General features: G+C 31.0%; 1 protein-coding gene across 1 annotated transcript in view; it reads left to right on the forward strand.

Moving 5' to 3' along the window:
• The first annotated feature begins 778 nt into the window (after nucleotides 1-778).
• trh (PAS domain-containing protein trachealess) overlaps nucleotides 779-23,768 on the forward strand; it is a 637,328-nt gene continuing 614,338 nt past the window's right edge. The window contains exon 1 of the mRNA XM_085957070.1: nucleotides 779-1,098. Within this exon, the coding sequence (XP_085813196.1) occupies nucleotides 944-1,098 (155 nt within the window). The 5' untranslated portion in view covers nucleotides 779-943. The remainder of the gene's footprint in view (nucleotides 1,099-23,768) is intronic.

The following is a 23,768-nucleotide window of genomic DNA, read 5'->3' on the forward strand; positions in this document are numbered from 1 at the left end:
TTTGTTTTTTACGAGAAATGGATGTCAGCCACTTGCTCAACCTATCAGGTCCATACCCTGACACACACAAATTGAAAAACAATATGTGTACTTGCCAGACCCAGGATTCGAACCTGGGACCCACGGCGTTATAGTTCAACGCTTAAGCCGCGCGGCCACCGTAGGCGTGACAATTCTATGTATTAATAAATACTTTTTTTTGTTCTTGATAGAAATACTGAATAAATATAGAATACTGAAATGTCATTTTGACATTTCATATTGATTTCCATAGTAACGCACGTATATATTAATAATTTAGTATTTTAGGACTGGACACACAAGAATACGAGGTGAAATGAATACCTGGCACGATCGATCGTTCTGAATAAAAGGCTATGTTGGTATATCATAAATTTAATAATATTACATTTATAAAGATTTGATAGTTTCCTATAAATTTATTTTATTTGATTTTACAGAAGGCAAATAAATAGCTGTCGTTAATACCTACATGTAACAAAATTACCAGAACACAAACTAACATCCACCAAATAATTAATTGATAGGACTGAATTTTATTTAATTTTCATTTTAATTTCATTGAAATGAATGAATAGGTGCGGAATCTTCACGTTAAAAGGACCGTTTCTTATCATCATAAATATATAATTTGGAAATAAAAATATGCATGTGAGTCAACCCTAACATTGGCGGGTGCGTTTTAAAAAAATCCAGTGAATTAAACTTAGAGTGAAAAAAAAAACAAATATAAATAAGTTAAAAAGTGAATAGAATATCAAATGAAATTTGAATGTTACTAAAACATAAGTGTTCTAGCAAAACTGAACAAATTTAATTATTTTAATAAATTAAATTTACAAGTGAGCATCAACAATGTCAGTGTAATATAATTGAATCGTTGGTATCAAATTTAATTAGTGAAGTTTTTGTGGTCTCCGCGATGGAGCACCCTGGAGGCTTCGCGCCTTCCCCTTGGGCGGCCGTGCTAGGGCACCATGTCGGCGCTGGTGTGATGCAGCATGACTATGGTCATGGCCATCCTGGTGCAGGGATGCCGATGGATCTTCATGTTCCTCAACCATTTCCATACTATCGGTAAGTTTTATTTATAGAGTTTCATTTTGAAATCCCAACTATTTAGGTAGGTATACTTATACTATATAGGTATAGCTGTATTCATAATACATACCTATTCATCGTATAGAAGCGTAAAACCGTTTATACAATGTTATATTAAAAATAATTATTTTCATTATTACCTACTGATCAAGGAAATTTATACTACTACCTAGGACTAATATATTGTTAAAATTAAAACAGTAAGATTTTTATAATGATAGTATTATTAATTCTATAGTATCTATGAGTATTGCTCATTTTTAAGCAGCCGTGGGTGCGCATTTGAATCCTACCAATGACAAAATTCTTGTGTTGTTTGTTCAACATGTGTTTGATCCAGAGCCCGAACTCAATAAGTTCGTTACCCGTTACTTTTTTGGTGTAGTTCTAATAAGTTACGATTCTAGAGTGTGGAGAAATATGCGATAAACTTATGTAAATAATATGTTATTTTCAATATTCACGTCTGTAGGTATCATAATATGCATTGATATATGTCATGTAAACGCAAAGAGCATTCCATAGTAGGTAGGTATTTAATGAAATTCAAAGGGACTAAGGAACTTTGTATTTCTTGTGTTTAATGGCTTGCCTCTCATTAAATTAAGAACCAGACTGCCGTCAAAATCTTGGTCTTTGGCGAATCTGTTCTGTGGGTGAATGCCTAACTGCCATTTTTCATAAAATTAACCATTTGACCAGTCCGTTTGGTCCTCATACTGAATCAATATTATTTCAATATGTAGGATTCGAGCCCGTGGCCCACGGTTTCATTTACGTGCGTCCTACCACTAGTCTACTATAAGGATTATGCATTAAACCACATATAATTTTATTATACACGTATATAGCTATACCTATACTAATTATTTATGCTAATAACTTGTAATAGGTAGGTAGGTACCTCACCTAATATTATAATATTTTTTTCGGCAATTAATAGGATAATACAGTTGTACCTACACTTTTAAATATACATATATAATAGAGTTTTAACTAATAAAGGGAGCACATTCAACTATAAACATATAAGTACATAGTAATAATAGTAGGTACCTACTTTCAGAATATTTTTCTTATGGTTTAGGACGATTAAGTAATTGGTAACCTAACCTTTTCTGTAGTAGCACCACTGAATAAATTGTAAAAAATACAAACGAAGATCTACTATTCACACTCTTGTTTTAGTTATATACATATTTGCTAATAATACTAACTTTTGGAATTTTACGTTATTGTTTATTTAAATAATATTTTTAGAGCTTTTATCACATTGAAGCACTAGAAAATAAATCTCAGACCATACCGGTGAACTTTGCTACAAATAAACTTATAATACGAATTAACTTGCAGTTAATCATTAGTATAGACTCATAATTTGTTCACCTTCATAGAAAAATATTATTCTTCAACATTGTAGGTGTTTTTGACGGATTACTTGGTATTGATAAATTAAAATAATACCTATTTGTGAAATAAAAAAATCTCTAAATCTAACAAATAAGTAGGACCTATAATAGCTGTTGACTTATCACACTATCTGATCATACTGTTTTAAGAGATAACAGATACCTACCCTACTACCTACAGTGATATGGAGTGTAACACAATATAATATTCTCATAATACAGAGATTTTTAACATTTTTTGTTTGGCAGAACCCTTGAAGCAAACAGTGATATTAATTGGAAACTTGCCATCCTTCAACAGGTGCAAAGTGTTATTACATAAGTACCTACTATTTTTTATCGCATATTATGTGAAAATTATTAGCTATGTACTATAATTTATTATTTCTGCGTGGCTTGCTTAACTGGGCAGGTACCTAGTATATATTTATGTACCTGCATGTAAATAAAATCTTTAAACTTCTGATATATACCTACGTTCACAAATATACTATAACCAAGACCTGGACAAAACCTAATTATAAGTGCGAGTGAAAAAGGTTGAATACTGAACAAGTACTGTCACGTCGCTAAAATAATATTATGTTTTCAAGTGTGATAATACTGATAATATTAATAATATTATAATAGGAGAATTTAGTAAAATAATCGGTACAGTTCGGTTATGAGGAATACAGCGGAAAACACATTTTGAAAATACCCGATATACTGGATTATTTGTTAGTTTTGGTTAGTTTAGGTTATGTTAGGTTGGGTTAGGTTTTTTTTTTAAATTTGTTTATTGAATTACTTGCTTTTTCGTATAAGGGTTGTTACTTAAGTATTACATTGTCCATATTTCATTTACATAATTTACAGTTAAGCACAATAATGTAAACATAAAGAAAATATAAAGAATATTAAAATATGTGAAAGGTTAGGTAAGGTTAAGTTAGGTTAACCTAACAAATAATCCAATAGGTATATCAGGTATTTTCAAAATGTGTTTGCCGCTGTATTCCTCATAACCGAACAGTACCGAATATTCGACTTAATGACGCTAAAAATGAATCCCATAAATATTGGTTTAACTTATCTGCTTAGGGTAAACCAGGAGTAAGTACGTGCTATTGAAATAGATTTTTATGTGAAATAATATAAAGTTAGTGGTCAACATTTTTAATTTAGTAGAAAATATGGTTAACTATGTTGTGTTTAAATGTGGTAGCCATAGTGAGAAGCAAGGTGATTAATCATAATGTTTCATTTTCATATATGTAAGATAATAGAATAAAACTGAGGTTTCACTGTACGTCATAATATACAAAGAAAATGGTTACATATAGACCGCCAATACGTTCTCTATTTACTCTTTAGTAGTATATTGATATGAAAATATATCCTCTATTGCTGCATTCAAAATGTAGTTTTCACGGAATCTATTCTAAGCGGTTATATTATTTTCATCCCTTCATTAATTTATCTCCTCTTTAGAAAGCGCAATCTCTGCGAATTAAAAAATGATCCGGTAACTCACTGCCTCACTTCCAGTACGGTTAGTAAATAATAATCAACCGATATTTTGTTGACAGTTAACAGAACAGTGACAAAACAGAACAGCCAGGGGAAAAATGAAACAATAATTTTTGTGGAATCTATTTAGGTTAGGTTAGGTTAGGTCATTATTTCGTTGTACCTAGTCACCCAATCATTTTAAACATATTGTACAACATAATGAAATGTTGTACGGCAACACTGTATATAATTTGATTTATTATGGCGTATTGAAAATCTGTGCTATTAAAAATCTATCAACATAATAGAGATAGGAAAATTTCAATATTAAATTTATATTTTTCCTGAAAGGTCATAGTTATATTTATCGTTGTTCTGTTTTGTCACTGTTCTGTTTTGTCATGGAACCAGGCCTGGTTGGAAATCATGGCCATAATAATATTATATACAAGTTTAATTTATAAATAATGTGAAATGTTTTTGTACACAATATAATTATAATACCTAAGTTAGTGAATTTTTATATTGGTATAGAAAAGTGCATTGGTCAATAAATTAATAACGTTCCGTCCGTCGAGCATCGTGTAATAAATTAGATGGCACTATGATTTTTAAAATCTTCATTTTGTAATACATACACGAGCATAAAATGAAACTACCATAGTTACTAATTTATTAAAATCTATCATAGACATTGATACTGATTGAGTGATTACAGTCTATTTTAGGTAGGTAAGTTCTTAGGTACTTGTTCTATGTATTTAATTTTTTTTTTTAAAAGACAGATACCGATGCGGTATTGGGTATGAGAGAACAAAACTGCTGTCAGTTTTTGAGGCCTCCTCATTTGGCACGGGAATATTTAATTGAAAGCTTAAATTATAAAATATACCTAATAATTAAAAAAATACATTAATAAATATTTAATTAAATAATTAAAACAAAAATTAATGTGATTTAACTTATTGTGAGATTATAATTAGACTTATCGATTCAATGAGCAAATATAACTTTTCTCTTAGTATCAAAATATTTAACGTTCTGAGTTTTTACTCTCCATTGGTACTTACCTACAGGTATCTAGATATTCAATGGCGAAGGGTGGATGTCGGCTGTTTATATACGCCAAAATTAGTGCACACTAAATTTTTTCAGTCATACCTACTTGTTTTAATTGAAACTATAATTTACAGATTTTCTTGGTTAGTTTTTAAAATTCGATTAAACCGTGCAAAAACGAAGCCATAATAGATAATAGTCAAAAATGCTGGTCTATCTATAAAATATCTAAAATTATGCAATGGAATCATACATCATAAGTATAGTGTATAGTTTGGTTAAGCCACGTTGACACGGTGTAAGTACGAACAAGTACACTTGGACCGAGTGCCATCCGAGTGCACTCGTATGAGACATCTTCATACTAATTATTCCTATACAAGCTACTTGGACCGCGTCCTACTCATACAAGTTAACTTGGATAGGAATAAATAGTATGAAGTTGTCACTTGGATGGCACTCGATCCAAGTGTACTTGGATCGTACTTGGACCATGTCAACGCGGCTTTAGGCAGGGCTTAATGAAAAAATAACCATCAATATGTGTAATATGTATTCTTAATCCAACGAAAACACATAAATGTATGAATGAAAAAGTGTGCACAATTTTGTCGTATCGCTCAAAATAATATACCTACCAAAACTATTATAGTTCGGGTTAGGTAAGTTTTAATTATTGATTTTTAAAAACTAACCAATACTATCTTTAAATTATTGTGGTCTTACTCAGTAAAAACAATTACGTATGACTAACAAAGTTTAATGTGAACCATTTATGACGGATCTTAACAGTCTACCTCCACCCTTCTCTATTGCTACAAGTTTTCAGAAGAATAAATTTAATATCTATGAAAATTTCTTATGCTAATAAGTAATAACGCACCCTGCATAATTGCAACATTTCGATAGCGAGCAGCACTGTCATTTCCGGGTAGCAGTTACCCGCCTTCCGCTTTTCATAAGTCACGCGAAGGGGTGACGGGATGTTTAGCGCCATTTCCGGAAGTGCTTAGGCTCTTTGATGAAAGCGCAACCTGTTGGGCTTTGAATGAAGCCTTTCAAATAGATTTGTATGCATATTAAACGCACGGCAGTTACCGATACCAAGATTTGTATTTAAAGTGGTATGAATTCATTTATAGCTAAACGTAACTAGAGCCTAGAAGGAATCATAATAATATGCATTACAAACACCTGTCCAGACACGGAAAAAACACATTTTATTTAGGTAAATGGAATATTACTTCTTTTTATTCTTCGTCAAAACATTACGACTGAGGATCGTGACCTGGATGATTTGGCTGTCGAAAAGCTACCAGAACGGGTTGGCCCAAGGCCTGAACAAAAACGATGCATAAGTGCGAGTGAGAAAGTATTCGGCACCCTTATAATCTCTGCGACACGCGCTAGAGTAAGATAAAAGGCTTACAGATATGTGAGATGATTTGGTGTGGTGTCGCCGCCAAATCTTAGTTTGTTGCTTAACTAAGCGTCGATAACCTGCGAGCGCGTGTTGCTAAAATTGATATTTTTTGTGTTTAACATAAAGTCAGTGGTAAATATTTTTAGTTAATTAAGTAGAAAAGATGGTTCTGTGTGTTGTATTAAAATGTGGTTGCCGTACTGATAAGCAAGAAGATGGTATTACGTTTCATAGGTAGTTGATACATGTTCGTGATAATTTATTTGTATATTATTATATATTTTAATATCAGTGACCTATGTTTCTTTAAAATAACTTAAATTATGGATATCTTTACCTAATGGTTGCATTTTGACCTCTTAAAAATACTATATAACGTAAAAAAATAGAAAATTATATTATAATTCTGAGCGTCTAGTGCGAGCACTAGCGAAATGGTCTATGGTCTTAATCATTTGTGTACGAATGCGTTCGTTCGCCCACAAACCAAACGCACGGCAGCTTCATTTAGCAATGCAACGGGTGGCGTCTAGATGTATCTATAGTCTAAGGGTTGGCCCCACTCTTCTCAGCATTGTACCTACACCAATAAAAGCCGGTGACCACTGGAAGACCCGTGGCACTCATAAATTGATGTAACTATTTTTTATGTTTGTTTAAATGTTTCGATGCGGCATGTCTAAAAGATAACATAGCGCGAAAGATACAAACGGACATCATCATAATAATTATTATGACCGTTAAGCCATACGCATTCGATAACTACTTGTGGATGCGACAACTCGCAATATCTCATAAGTTAACAGCATTAGTTATACCTGTAGACCAGGTATTTATTGCAAGATTCAACGTGCTGAATGTCTGGGTATGACGAATGTACCTGGAAAAATGTGGCATCCCATAGTTGAAGATATGTGTAGTAGGCGGTACAGTCATTGGGACCTGCTAGATTTTCTTAACAGCACCCTCTCTCACCGTCTTAAAATTATTAAAAAAATATTATGGATACATTTTTAAAATTGACCCTTGCAAATCATTTTTCTGTATGCGCGCCTGATTCACAATGTCCATCTACCGGACGAAATCTGTCTTTTTTAAATTTTGGATTAAGTAATGAATATTTTATTTTATTTCATAATAATTATTTACCTACCGCCAATAATGGTTAATGATTGGTATAATATTTCGCTGCTGGAAGATAATGTCATAGGTAGTATTATTACAAAAATACATTGACATATTATGTACTTACTGTTATATGTAGAAGGTAGAATAGTATATTATTAATAGAATGAATAAAAACGTGACTTAAATAGTATCTGTAGATATTATTTGTAACTACTGACTAAACCCATTTTAGTTTCTATATAAGTAAAGCATCAGTTGAAAATGTCCCTTTGAGACGGACGAAACCGGTCCTAATTTATTGATTAGAAGTGGAATAAGTACTACAAAAAAAATCGTTTTATTAAATCAAACAACAATATAAAGCATCAGTACGTAGGTATCCGTCGGAAAATATTGACTATTGACCTGTACCAAAGACGTTGGAGAAATTATTTTCTACTATTCGGAACCTAAATACACCTAACAGCTAAGGATATTTTTTTAATAAATTGTAAGTTTGCAAAATTATTTAGATACACTCATTCAGACGATTCCATACATTACGAAATGTGCAGCTATTATCAAGTTTATACACCCCGAAGCTTTTATTTGTTACGAATGCATTTTATTCTTTTATCGATTTTATACAACCTACATACACGACAAGCGACTTGTACTGGACTACTATCATAAAATAATCTTCCTTTACTTTGTCTCTATTTACTAACATACATAATTTTGAAAACACTTCTGAGAAAATATATTATAACCAATAGAAAAAATCTTTTTGAAAAAAGTTAGACACCCCGCAGGAATCGAACCTGCATCTCTCGGGTATCTCGACCATGTACATAGACCACTATGCTAACGGAATCATACTAAATTGTCTAATGGCTATTAATACTTACTTAAAGTAGGTATTACTTTAATTACTAACCGACGTCAAGGATCACTCCAAGATTTTTTATTGTAACTTACTTGAACTTGCTAATATTTTTTAATTAATAATTTAATTATTAACGAATAACTCGCAAGATTTAAGAATGTAGCTTTATAATTATTGAACATACATAATACTTTACGTGAATTAACAATTGTCACATTAAAATTATCTATGTACCTAACATGAAAATGGATTATCAAATGTTCGAAAAGAAAGTTATTGTTAATTATATAATACATTAATATATAGTATACATACCTACTAGATACTAGAATATAACAAGTAAAACATACAAGTTTGATCTAAAATATTCTATCAATGGTAAGATAGGAGAAAAAAGTTGTCTACTGTAAAATATTATCAGTTATATAACTTAGGTTTTTTCTGCAGTCTATTTATCATTCGTGGTGGTAAATTTTCCGTTAAATTATCATTATGGTGTATACTTACCTATTGGTCAAAAGAAATGTAACGTTTAATAATAAATGCTTTTTATCAGGAGTAATGAGTACACGTAGATAAATTTTATTTACCTACCTAGTACCTACCTAGTACCTACCTAGTATCTACCTAGTATCTACCTAACAAAATATCATATAACATTACACGTCCGCGTAAAAACTCACAACCGATCTCGTTTGACGGACGTAAAATGTTGTAGACCTCATTAAAACAACAAGAATGCTGATAAAACCTTTTACATTTCGTCTGCAACTGGTTTTTTTGTTGAATCCTAATTCATTTGCACAGAGTCGATAAATGTACCAACAGATATTCAAGCCAATAAATTCTCTCATGATGTAAATCAAGTAGAAATACATCTAATTATTGAATCGTCTTCAGTGTTTTTATTCATGGCTGAGGATCGTGAATCGCGACCGCTGTATAATTCTGCAAAACTCCCACAAAACGCCATCATTGGTAAAAATTCTGCTTTAGGTACCACAAAAAGAAAGTCTCTAGTTACATCATGAAAAAAACTGTTTCTAATAATTTTCCAAATATTTTTATTTGTAGGGAATTAATCGCACAGCGCGTTTGTCAAAATTCACACTTACAAAAAATGCTCAAAAATTTTAAAAATAATTTTCACATAAACTAAATAAGTAATACCAAACAAAAGTAACATATCACATTTTTTTAATATAAGTAAACTTAGTTTTGACAACTAATCAAAATAAAAAATGGAGGAAATTCACCCAGTAAAATAATCATTAGTTATGGCTAATTTCACTATAGTCGGCTGTGGTCACGACATATTTCAGATCTGTCAAATAAAATATGTCATTATTGTAGAAATATTTGGTCGAGTATGAGAATATGAATTTATAATTATTATTAAAGGTATCTTATTTTAACATTTAAAATTATTTACCTTTGTGTAAAAAATAGATATGAAATAATAAACAATGCGATCCACTATAATGTTTTATTGCTGAAAATCTTTTCAACAATGTGTTTGACTTATAGGTTAACCTACACCTTAGATTGATTGTGATATTAGAATATATCGGTTTTTGCCTAATTAACCTTAAAATGACGAAAAAAGACACAAAATGCAATTATATAATAGGTATGATTTATATATATATACCTAATAATTAAAACTTTTCATCAAATTGATCATTTATGTTGTATAGATTTTTTTCTTATACTATTAGGTAGGTATACTCACATGTTAAGATATTCTTTTAATTAATTTAACCGCAAAGTAGATTTTAGTGTTTCAATAATCTATTGACAAGTAAGAACTATTTATTTCCATAGTGAAATCTACAATTTGAAGTATGTTGTCGATCATTTTGTGGAAACCATCCATACTCGATATGAATTTAATATTTTTCAATATTGTCGTCACTTTCAGTGAACACAGTCTATTTTATTGTGTGAATATAAAATATATGAAATATATAATAAAAAATATATGTGCTAAAACTGATTTAGCTGCGGTACCATAAAATTAGTTGAAAGAATTATTGAACGTGATGCCGAAATTAGGTGTTACATATAATTACAAAGTATTAGGATAGCATGATATGAGAAAAGGTGTTATAATTTACGGTAAATTAACATGAAATGAACAAAGAAAAATGTTAGATAAGTACCTTACTATTATTGATACTTTCTTACTACTTACTTACTATTATATAGAAAATTAATATAAATACGTATCTAGACAAAGTTTAGGAATGCAGAATTGTTTATTGAAAATATCTTAAATACATCGTCAGTTACGTAGGTATTGAAGTTATAAGTAAATGACACTCAATTCGATAACTTCTAAAAATTAATCATACATAAAGTTTATTAAATTTTTATGAAAATTCCAACTATGTTGTTTGAGTATTACATAATATATTAATTAAATATACTCACTTATTTTTTTTAGCAATGTACCTACCCATTGGTTTTATTTCGAAGAAGTTATCGATTAAAATGATACGCGGAAAGATATAATATAGTATAGGTGTATTATATTATATTAACTACAAGGACCATACTAATGTATAGTTATAATAAGTATGCAAATAAGTTAGCTTGTGCGTTATATTCTGTTACTTGGAATACGATTGCGGGCCCAAGTAAAGTTTATATAGATAAAAATTGGTAAAAATCTAAAAAAGTATTAGTCTTTCAGGTTTGCTGTATGTTTATGAGTCAAAAATACACGGAGCGATGGTCAGTTAGCAGCGGTAGCTTGCATCAATACGGTTTGAATGCATTTTTTGCTGCATCACTCCAGTCATCATTTTACCTCTGATCGAATTGTTATGTTTTTTGTCGACTGATACTGCAGAAGGTTCGATATATTTTGTATTTGAGGACCGTCCGCCCTAGAGTAGATGAACGGTAGCTGAATCTCATTTCAAACAACCCTCTGATGTCTATTTGATACATTGAAAAAAATAAAATGAAAAATGTATTCAAAATTCTCATCGTATATTATAAGTACTGTAGACTAAAAGGTTGAATCATATGTACTAATGAAGATTTTTGGTAAAGGCTAAACCCTCTAAAATTGTTCATTGAATCTAATGATACTATTACGTTTTCAAATAATACTATTAAGATATAGTTTATGAAAAGCGATAATGAACCGAACGCTAATAGGTAGGTATAAATTATTATCGTAGATGAACACAAGGGGCCGGATGTACCCTTAACGGAGATATTTGCATATCCGGAAATTTGTAAATAATATCGTCTCTGTTCTGGCAGAACACACTAACTACTGGAGAATACTAGTTTTTAGTAATTTGACTTTGAAATTGTTTGAAATGGTCTATCATGTGAGTTTATTAAGTAATCGTAAAAAGGATGACTTTAAAACAAAGACTGTTTATTTATTAAGAAGGTTTCCAGACGGTAAAGTTTGAAATAAGGAACATTTTGGTCAGCGCTCGAAATGGAAAAATTTACGAACCGGAGCGCTCGACAGTTTTCTGAAGATTTTTACATAGTAAAGTTATCAAAGTTTATGTGTTTTTTTCATAAAATAAGTGTGTTAGATTTTCAATTATATGGTCTATACAGCTCAGACGGTCAAATTGTTTATTCCACGAGACGTAGTGATAATTTTACCGATTTCACGAACAGGAACGGCGCTCCGGTGCGTTCCGGTCCATTTCGAGCCCTGATTTTGGTATAATTAACTCAATAATATGTCATTTTTTCGAATTAGTGTCTTCTGCCAGAACAGTGACGATATGCACTTGGCCGTATCACTGTATAGTATTGAGATCAAATAATAATTTATGTCCAAATAACACTTATAAATAGGTACCTAATAAAAACATAGCAAAAATAGCAAAATAAATTACAAGATAAAAAGAACTTTTTATATACAACGTTTTTAAATTTTCTGTTGAGTCATAATATAAACTTGACTTGACTTGACTAGCTTCAACGATCAACAAAATTTGTACTTAATAGAAATAATACTGAAATGTCATCTTGACATGACATATTGATTTCCACAGTAACGCACGTATATATTCATAATTTAGTTGCTAGGATCCCAGACCGGGTCGGGAGACCAGCAACCGATAATGGTGTCGAAATAACTTTTCATACAAAATAGAATTAACTGAAAATGAATTCAATTCTACTTAAAGATTGCTAAAAGTACTAAAAAATGCATTGGCATCATGTTCTGATATATTATAAAAGTTTCAAATGTCTAGCTAGTTAGGAAGTTAGTTAAAAATCGATAGCAAGATTTGTACCGGACAAAGAACCACCGGACAAATAAGAATTGGAGCTAAGAAAAACATTGTAATAAGATAGATAGTTAAGTAAATTAGAAATACAATATCATAATATATATTTACATACAATTATGAATGATTCAAAAGTAAGTTAGCAAGTAGGTGCTCGTAAGTATAAAATATATATATTATCAATACTATTGACCGAAGGTAGGTACTTGATGAAATTTGAATTTAAATCCGTTAGAATATCAATTATATGATTACATTTACGTGTAATCAAATATTGGGGGTACAAAAAATATTAGAACACGGCGTTTTTTTTAAATACCTACTTTGATTTTGATCAATATTATAAATTCGTGGCAATCTGATTTTTTAGTTCCTGGGAGCCTCGTTTAGTCCTATGGTGAAATCACTGAAATCAGACCTGTCGAAATACATAAAATCATGTACCATTTTTTATTAGGGAATTATATTATATAGGTATTGGATCGAAAGTGTTAAATATATGCTGACAACCTAAACGCTGACCGCGTCTCTCTCTTGATCGACAAATGTGTGAATCGATTGTCGGCTATTATACTCACAATAATTTGAGGATTATAAATATACAGATAATTTAAAATCTTGTACCTACATATAGATATACGATACAGCTTCTAAGGTTGAGATACAAAGTGACTTAGATTAGATATCCATATTATGACTAATTGACAATAGACACTATTAATTTGTTTTCTTCACTTGGGCAGATTGGTACCTTATCTATTTTACAGGTAAAACATTTGTAGAGTTGATACAAAATAAAATTATCTTACATTAAAAGCAGCGCTTGAAATGGGAAATTTTACGAACCGGAGCGCTTCATAAATTTATGAAAATATTAACCTATCTAATTTTAAGTGTATTTTATAAAAATAAGTGTGTTTTTGTAAGTAATGGCCTATTTAGCCGAGACGGGCAAATTATTTTTTTCCACTAGACGGAGCAATAATTTTGGGGATCTTATGAATCGGAACGGCGCTCCGGTGAGCTCCGATCCATTTAGAGCCATGATTAAAAGTACCAATCAGATATACTTAAGGAAAAATAATTTGAACACTCAATATATTATGATATATCGATAATTATTAAAAATAATCATAATTAGGACATAGCTTGTACCTAATCAGTATCTTTAGAATTATATTAACACGTGTTAATCCTGCCCACTTTCTAAATAACAAAATATCCGTCAGATATGGTTCCTTCCACAGAGATTGCAAATAGGTATAATTTACTACCGTAAATATATTACTATATAATTCCCTAATTGTCTTATGCATGCGTTGAAAAAATAATAATTTAAAAAGTAAACAAAACCATGGCACACGGATGTACTGAAATATTATGACTATATTCTAAACCAGTGATCTCCAAACTCAATAAGGATGTGAGCTAATTTCAAAAATTGAAATTGTCTGGTGAGCTACTTATACATATTCCTTCTTTATAATTTTTTATCATCGTCCTTTATCGTACCTTAGGTACATAATATTATTATAATACTTAAAATAAATTAGTACATCGAATTTCCAATAAAATATAAAATGCCTTCTTTAATTATTTATTTATAAACAAAATAATAATTGAAAAATATATATAATATATAAGTAAAAATAATTAGCGAAAAGAATGGCATTTATTTTCCTCCCACAATTTTTGCAATAATTCTCGGTGAGTACCTTGCCGCTCCCATCCGAATGCAATTATCTTTGAATTTGTTTCTATATTCACTTTTAACCACCATGATAGTGGAAAACGTTGATTCATATAAATAGGTAGAACAAAACAATACCTTCGTTTTGAGCGCAATTCGAACTGAAATTGGATACTTTTCTGTTGGGACGAAAGACCATACAGATTCTACAGTTGAGGCAACCAACTTTTTAAACATTCCATTGAAACTTAGTTCGAGAAATATTTCATTTCGGAATCCAATAATAAAATTTGAGAAACAAATTTATAAATATGATAAAATATCCTGAGCTACCGAAAACGCCGTCGCAAGCTACCGGTAGCTCGCGAGCGACCGTTTGACGATCACTATTCTAAACCATTAGATCGAGAGGTTTAAATGATTACTATTTTTTATATATAAGTAGTCATCGAATGTTTAGCATAACTATAAAGAAATAATAGAGCTTTAAAATTATATAAATGGATTGTCTATGCCCAGGCTTGTAATCAGGTGGGCCCTCAACCACAACCCTTCACGCTGTCTTAAAAAAACAATAATCAATTATTATGAATATTTTTTTGAACTGACCCCACCATATATTTTTCTATGTGTGCGTCTGTATAAATTAAATTTAAAATACACATTATCAATAAAACATGAAGAGTATATTTATGTTTTAATATCTTGACAGGGCTAATTTAGTAATTCCTTTAAAGGACAATCGCTTGTATTCTTACAGAAGTGAATTTGCAAAGCAAAAAAATCGAGGCAAGGCATTCGATGGAAAGCGATTTTTAGTTTATTCACTCCACAAACAATATAAGCGGCTCACTTGACAGAGGGGGTAACAGTTTTTTGACATTTCGACCGCCCGACGTTTAGGAAAAGATTTTTTTTATTATTCATTTAATTCTATCTTTGAAAGCAGCGTTTCGCGACGTTTCCAACACGAAGTCGTTACCCACCTATTTACCTACTATATCCTTCTGAAATCAGGCATTTATTTCTACAGCTTATGTGCCGATCAGCCAATTCGTTAATTAAATACCTACTCTTGTTTTATATATCGTAAAATCTATTTTTAATTATATCTTTATAAAACTGAGGCCCAGCTATTTTACAACGTTTTTATTAGGTCGTATTCTTATTTGTCCGGTACAAATCTTGCAATCGATTTTTAATTAACTTCCGACTAGCTAGACAGTTGAAACTTTTGGAATATATCAGAACACGATGCCAATGCATTTTTTAATACTTTTAGCCATCTTTAAGTAGAATTAAATTCATTTTCAGTTAATTGTATGAAAAGTTATTTCGGAAGATATTCGTAATCCAATCCACTATTATTGGTTGCTAGGAAATTATTAATATATACGTGCATTACTATGGAAATCAATATGAGTGTCAAAATGATATTTCAGTATTATTTCTATCAAATACAATTTTTTTTGATCGTTTAAGCTAGTCAAGTCAAGTTTATATGATTCAACAGGAAATTTAAAAACGTTGTACGAGTATATAAAAAGTTCTTTTTATCTTGTAATTATTTTCCATCTTTTCAAAGAGCTGCCAAAGGACCATTGGCCAACATGTCATCGTTTTTTGGGTTCCTATAATTATAAGTATAATTCCGAAATTTCATATTAATGTAAGTTAAACAAACAGATTTTTTGTCACCTTTTCGCCAAATTGGATGAGAGAGAGTTGGCCATGGCGACAGAACGATCGAGGTGGCGCCACAAGTGTACAGAGTGTCACATTCTCTCCAGAACACACTCTTTTCTATAATGAATACTAGAGTATATGTAATATTCTTTATTGAATATCTACATAGTATGTAGTTATAACTACTGCCTGTGAAGATTTTTTCTAGTATTTATATAATATATGAGGTGTTTTCAAATTATATAATATGTTCAATATAAAGAATGTTACATTCCCAAATCTTGTGAATTATTCGTTGAATAAAATAAATAGTACTAGGTTCTATAGCTGCCCAGCTGGACATGTTGCTCTTCGAGTCGACAACCGTTGAACAAATGCCATTATGCTACCATCCTACAGCCTTACAGAGTCGCTCTGAAACTCGTTGGATAGAAGAACTAATAAATTCGGTGGATATACGTGGGAGCTAAGTACTAGATACCGAGAAGAGTGGAGGGAGCCAGTGGAAGTCTTCATCCAGCAGTGGATCCACACCGGCTAATGATGATGATAATATGTACCTACATTACAATGAAATCGATATGCCAAATCCATAGAATGCTGAGCATTACATTTACCAGCGAGACAGGTCATGCACGCATCCTTTGGGGCATACAAGAGAAGACCTGGAAGGTCAAAACTGAGATGGCTAGACTGATGATATGGGGAGTTTATGGAGGTTTGACCAAAAAATTTGAAATTGGTGGCACTGGATTGGCAAGGATTAGAGGAAACTAAAACTAAAAATAATTACAAGATAAAAAGAACTTTTTATATACAACATTTTAAAATTTTGTTTTGAATCATATAAACTTGACTTGACGAGCGTAAACGATCAAAAACATTGTACTTGATAGAAATACTGAATAATGAAATGTCATTCCATATTGATTTACATAGTAACGCACTTTTATATCATTTAATAATTTAGTTGCCAGGACCCCCTAGCAACCAATAATGGTATCGAAATTACTTTTCATAAAAAACAGAATTAACTAAAAATTAATTCAATTCTACTTAAAGATTGCTAAAAGTACTAAAAAATGCATTGGCATCATGTTCTGATATATTCTAAAAGTTTCAAATGTCTAGCTAGTCGGGAAGTTAGTTAAAAATCGATTGCAAGATTTATACCGGACAAACAACCACCGGAAAAATAAGAATACGACCTAAAAAAAACGTTGTAAAAAATAAAAGTGTAGGTAAAACAATGGTTTACGGTTAAATTATTTCTTTTGGTATACTAATTTGTATTAAGATTTCTTGTATAAAAATATCTTGTATAAAAGATTATTTGCCGTTTCACTGAAGTATGATCTTAAGTATTTACTACATCTATGGTAAAAACTTTTAATGGTTAGTAATTTAAGATAGGTACCGAAACTTCTCTAAAAGTCCACTCGACAAATAATGCGCGATCATAAAAAGAAACTGGAAAGAATTCTCCATACAGGTAAGATGACGTGGAGATAAATCATAGGGTGATTGATGCCACATCTCATATTGGCGAATAAAATTAGCACTGAGCGATTTTTTCGATCGTCCCCGTGAGCGATGTTTCGACTTATCTGATGAATTGAAGACTCTCTTAAAGTGGGCATAAGAGGGCTCCCATTTTAAATTACGACTGTTTTCAAAATTAATTTCAAGACTCAGGGTTATTCGGTAGCTTAATGATATAAAAATAACTCAAAAAATTATAAAAATAATGCAATATTGTTAATTGAACATATATTTTCTAACAAACCTATATATTATCAGAAAACATCCTAAAACAAAATGTGTACATACCAGCGCTTGAAATAGAAAATTTTACGAACCAGAGCGCTCGATAATTTTCCAAAAATTGTAATATAGTTTTCTAATCTGATATGTATATTATATTAAGATAAAAGAACTTTTTATATAGGTATCACGTTTTTAAATTTTCTGTTGAATCATATAAACTTGACAATTATATGTAAGTATTAATAATTTAGGATAAATAACGCAATTGTCAACAAATCATTTTTTTGCTATTTTGCAACAAACAAACAAATTAATATAGAATATTGAAATGTCATTTTGATTTCCATAGTAACGCACGTATATATTAATAATTTAGTTGCTAGAACCACGATGGTGCTGGTTAGTTTTTAAAATTAAATTAAACCCTGACTGAATCAAACCATTATAATTTAGGTATGTTATGGGCGATTCGACAAAAATAGTGCACACTTTTTTAGTTATAAGTACTTATTTGTTTTCGTTGAATTAAGAATATATTTTACAGATGGTTTTGGTTAGGTTTTTAAAATTCATTAAGCCTTGCCTACAAAACCATAATCGACAAAAAATATTGTTATATGTATAAAATATCTAAAATTATGCATGGTTTAATGGCATATTTTTATATTTTTTATAAATAAACGAATATTTTTTTACTATTAGGTATCTACTATGGCTTGGATAAAGCAGGGTTTAATTGAATTTAAAAAAATAATGAACACTATTTACACAATATTGTAGACTTAGTGCAATGAAAACGAATACGTCTGACAAAGTGTGCACTATTTATGTCGGATCTTAATAGCCTACCTCTACCCTTCGCTACTGCCCAATACATATTCATTCGCCCAGGGTCCATTTAAGTATAAATCCAGTACTGTATACAGCACATGTGCCTCGTATTTTACAGTAAAATATTTGATTAAAATTATAAATATTTTTTTTGTAGTTTTATTATTTTATGTTTTTTTCTTGCGACACGCTGAGTAACATAGGGCGCGAGGCCCGATTGGGTCCACTCTGTCCAATCTCTTTAATACCGGGCCTGAGTCTTTTCACAGTAAATTATTTTGCCATGGGTCCAGGTTTCATAGTCTCACTTGCTGGCGGGATTACCAGCGTGCTGCGTACAAATTGTGAACAAGCCAAGCCGCTCGGTAAGCCGATAAGCATGGTAAAAAGTGGTCATTTCAAATGATACGCGTATTCGATCAGCAGATGACATTGTCATTCGCAAAAAGTAGTTGATATAGCTTATCATTTATACAATTTAAAAGTACGCTGACTCTATTAAAACATTTTATAATTGATCGCTATGATGAAAGACGTAACACTATAATGATAGGTACCTACTGTATTATTTATTTAAAGGGGAAAATAGTGATAAGTGACATCCAGTAGGTACCTACCTAATAAAATAACGAATCAAATAATTACAAGATAAAAAGAACTTTTTATATACCACGTTTATTAAATTTTCTGTTGAATCATAATATAAACATGACAATTCTATGTATTAATAATTTAGGACAAATAAGGCAATTGTCAATAAATCATTTTTTAGCTATTTTGCAACAAACAAACAAATATAAAATACTGAAATGTCATTTTGATTTCCATAGTAACGCACGTAGATATTAATAATTTAGTTGCTAGGACCACCCCCTTAGCAACCAATAATAGTGGATTGGATTACGGATTTTTTCCGAAATAACTTTTCATACAAAACAGGATTAACTGAAAATGAATTCAATTCTACTTAAAGATGGCTAAAAGTATTAAAAAATGCATTGGCATCGTGTTCTGATATATTCTAAAAGTTTCAAATGTTTAGCTAGTCGGGAAGCTAGTTAAAAATTGATTGCAATATTTGTACTGGATAAACACCCACCGGACAAACAAGAATACGAGCTAAGAAAAACGTGGTAAAATAAATACGGAAAACCTACTTAATCACAAATGCTAATTAATCAATACGTAATAGGTATCACGTTATATTTTTTAATTCAAAGTTAAACTTACATAGCTTGAAAATACCTCAGATACCCACTAGAAAAAATCACATTTGAAAAAAAATATGATGCTCGACGGGATTTCTTTTCCTAATATGATTTTTTATAGTGGGTATATGAGGTGTTTTCAAGTTATATACGTTCAATATATGAAATGTTACATTCTCAAAATATTGTCAATTATTCGTTGAATAAAAGAAATGGTTTATCAAAGATTCTATTGTGATAAATTATTATAAGAATAAGATTTCAAAGTTTTAATATTTTTTTATTTAACTGAAAAAATATTGATTTTTCAAGAGAATGAAAATATTCATTTCTTTGAAATTATTTTTATTTACCTATATCTAAACGATCTTATTTATTTATTTAGTTATTATAATAATACGATTTATAGGACAGGGTCCTTTATCTGTCTTCACCCTATTTGTAATATACCCACTGTCTCCATACTTACTATCAGTTTTTTACCCTATTTCTAATGTTGCATTCGAAATTGTATTGTTATAATACCAAAGTTTAAAGTGCTTTCAATGTTATAAGGTAAGTATCTTATTGTTTTACGTCCATATAATATTATATCACACAATCAGTAGGTAGAGGGAAAGTGGCGATGATGTTTGTTTTTACAAAGTGACCAGCTATGTTGTGCGAACTATTCTAACATTCAACACGGAACTCAGAAATAGTAGGAACTTAAATACCTAACGGGTAAGGAGTGCAGGTAACCGATGTTGAGTAAGGAATAACCCGGGATAAACTTAAACACATGTCAAGAATACTTCACACGTCGAATAGGTACTGACAACTGCTCTCGGTTTATACATTGACGCTCATTTAATATTGGTGTATAACACACACCATTGCACTGCATAATGCGTGTTTCATTTCGTAGGACACTCACCCATTCAAAACCCTGCATCAAAATGTAGTGTATTGAATATTGTATATCGGAATTCTATTTATTATCTGTTCTGTGGAACTCAATAAAAAAGTTATAAAATATGATATGTCATTCAGGCAGCTAATTATCCCGGGAAGTTAACTCTCAGGCGAGATATGTTTTAACACGGCCTGTCAAATGTCGTAACATACCTAGTTAAGGCGTCTTACTTCATTCTAATCGGATGCATTTGGAATTAAATAAGACGCAGTGCGATGCTGATTGAATTGCTCCGAGTGATACCCGTGTTATTTTGGAGCAATACAAATAACAGAAACGTGTTACCATGTTAACTATTTATAACGGCCCTGCAAGTTTATTTTGTAGTATAGTGTCTCGTTAGAAAACTAACAAGAAAAAAATCTTAAAAATATAATGTATTATGCTGCAGGCTAGAAAATATATTATTTCTAATGAAAATTCTTGCGTAGGAAATGTTGGCATTATTCAAACTAAAGTCGCATTAAGGCGGCCAACGAAAGCAAGCGATTTGAATCGATCGCAACAATAATATCACGATTATAATAATAAATTCGATTTTATTATTCATTCCGCGGGGAGTCAAACGGACGCCGCGCGCCTCGCAATCATTTTCTCCGCCAGCCACCGCGCGTCCTCAATTAGGACGCAGTTTTTCTCTTAAATGGAAACAATAAAAGAAACTCTCTGCCATTCTGCGGAACGTATTATAATAGGAATTACTCTAGGAGTAATATATTTATTGTATTTTATCGTTTGAACATATAGAATGTTGTACTCCAGCGGTTTCCAATCAGACACTATTCGAGATATGACTGGTGGTACTTGGCAGTGTTGAAGGTGGAGATTGGCTATGGAGATCCAACATAAATAACGCACACTAAGCTTTGTCGGTCATACCTATGTGTTTTCATTGAACTTAGAATACGAATTGTGAACGATACTAATTATTTTTTTTAAATGCAATTAAACACTGCCTTAACCGCCCACATGCCCAAAATTGAGATTTTTTGGTATTTTCAGAGCATAAGCCTAGACATTCCTTAAACGCTGTAGATAATCTATTTATATAATTTTGAAGCCTTATTATCCTTTATATTTATTTTAAACATTATTGATGACTGCATAAAGTATTTTACAATGTTTTTATTAGCTCGTATTCTTGTTTGTTCAGTACAAATCTTGCAATCGATTTTTAACTAACTTTCCGACTAGCTAGACATTTGAAACTTTTATAATATATCAGAACACGGCGCCAATGCATTTTTTTAAATATTTTTAGCCATCTTTAAGCAGAATTGAATTCATTTTCAGTTAATTCTGTTTTGTGTGGAAAGTTATTTCAGAAAAATCCGTAAAAAGTAAAAAACTATTATTGGTTGCTAAAGGGGGTGGTCCTAGCAACTAAATTATTAATATATACGTGCATTACTATGGAAATCAAAATGAAATGTCAAAATGACATTTCAGTATTCTATATTTGTTTGTTTGTTTGTTTTTTTATTTACTTCGTATCAAGTACAAGTTTGAGCATATTGAGCATAATAATTCAACAGTAAATTCAAAAACTTGTATATAATAAGTTCTTTTTATCTTGTAATTATTTATTATATAAAATAGTATTCTTAGCATATAAATATATAATTACAAAAATGTCAAAAACGCATATTTTGCAGTGAAGTCAGTGTGTGTTTGCCTTTTGGTGAGTGTACACAGTGCCTGAAGATGCCGAAAGGCGAAACCCGTGTCGCAAAAAACGACTCGAATGGAATAGTAAAAAACTTAAATCTATTAGAATTTAAATTCAAATTCCATCAAGTACCTTCGGCCAATAGTATTAATATTATATACTATTAGTTATATAGTTAAATAAGATATTATATAGTTAATTAAATATTTATACAATTATATTACTATCGTTGGTACTTTTTAAAGAAACAATACGTTCATCTACTATAAATATCCCTGCCTATATTTTTCATTCCCGTGCGATATCCGTATACATAATTATTATGAATCCTGACTTCTCGTAAAGCTTTCCCACGAGTCTAGTTGAGTTTCATTAGTCAAGACTGAATTGACGCACTTGTAAAATGAGCCCATTAAATAAACAACAACATTGCATTATTAATTACTAAAACAAACAATGATGGCTATTTGAGAAAGATAGATCTTTGTCCAATATATTTATCAGGAATCGATTACATTGTGGCTAATGAAGATGACGTGCGTAGTATTTTCTAAGAAAGGTAAAAGAATTAATTACTTTAAATATTTATTTACTTAAAATCATAGTAGGGGCGGGGAAGTAGGTAGGTACTCGAGATTTGCGACTAAATACAAAACAAAGAAATATTTTTATGATTGAATAACATGAGTATTTGTAACAACCATAACTTAGTTTACCATATGCTATTTACTTCACAGTGTCATGCCCCAGCATTATGGCATATGACTTCCGTGAAACTCATAAAGTTCGGTATATGTATGTAGCAGCGAATAATTAGGGACCGAGAAGAGTGGAAAGAGTTCATCCAGCAGTGGATCGACCTGGGCTGAAACAGGTGAAATAATTATAAAAAAAACATAAATAAACCTTATGGTGCTTTCAAATGGTTCAAACGCACAATATACCTACGGCATCATGTAATATAGTCAGTGGCGAAGAGAGGAGGTATGCTGTTAAGATGCGACATAAATAGTGCGAATTAGACTTTGTCAGTCATTCGTATTTGTTTATGTTGAACTAAGACTACAATAATTTACAGATGGTCTTGGTTAGTTTTTAAAAATCAATTAAAACTTACCTCACCCAAAACTAGCTTTGGTATGTTATGGGCGATTCGATAAAATAGTGCACACTTTTTAATTCGTT

This window comes from Rhyacophila brunnea, unplaced genomic scaffold, assembly GCF_057557595.1.
Source record: "Rhyacophila brunnea isolate RB1 unplaced genomic scaffold, BYU_Rbru_1.0 scaffold_6, whole genome shotgun sequence".
Classification (NCBI taxonomy): Eukaryota; Metazoa; Arthropoda; class Insecta; order Trichoptera; family Rhyacophilidae; genus Rhyacophila; species Rhyacophila brunnea.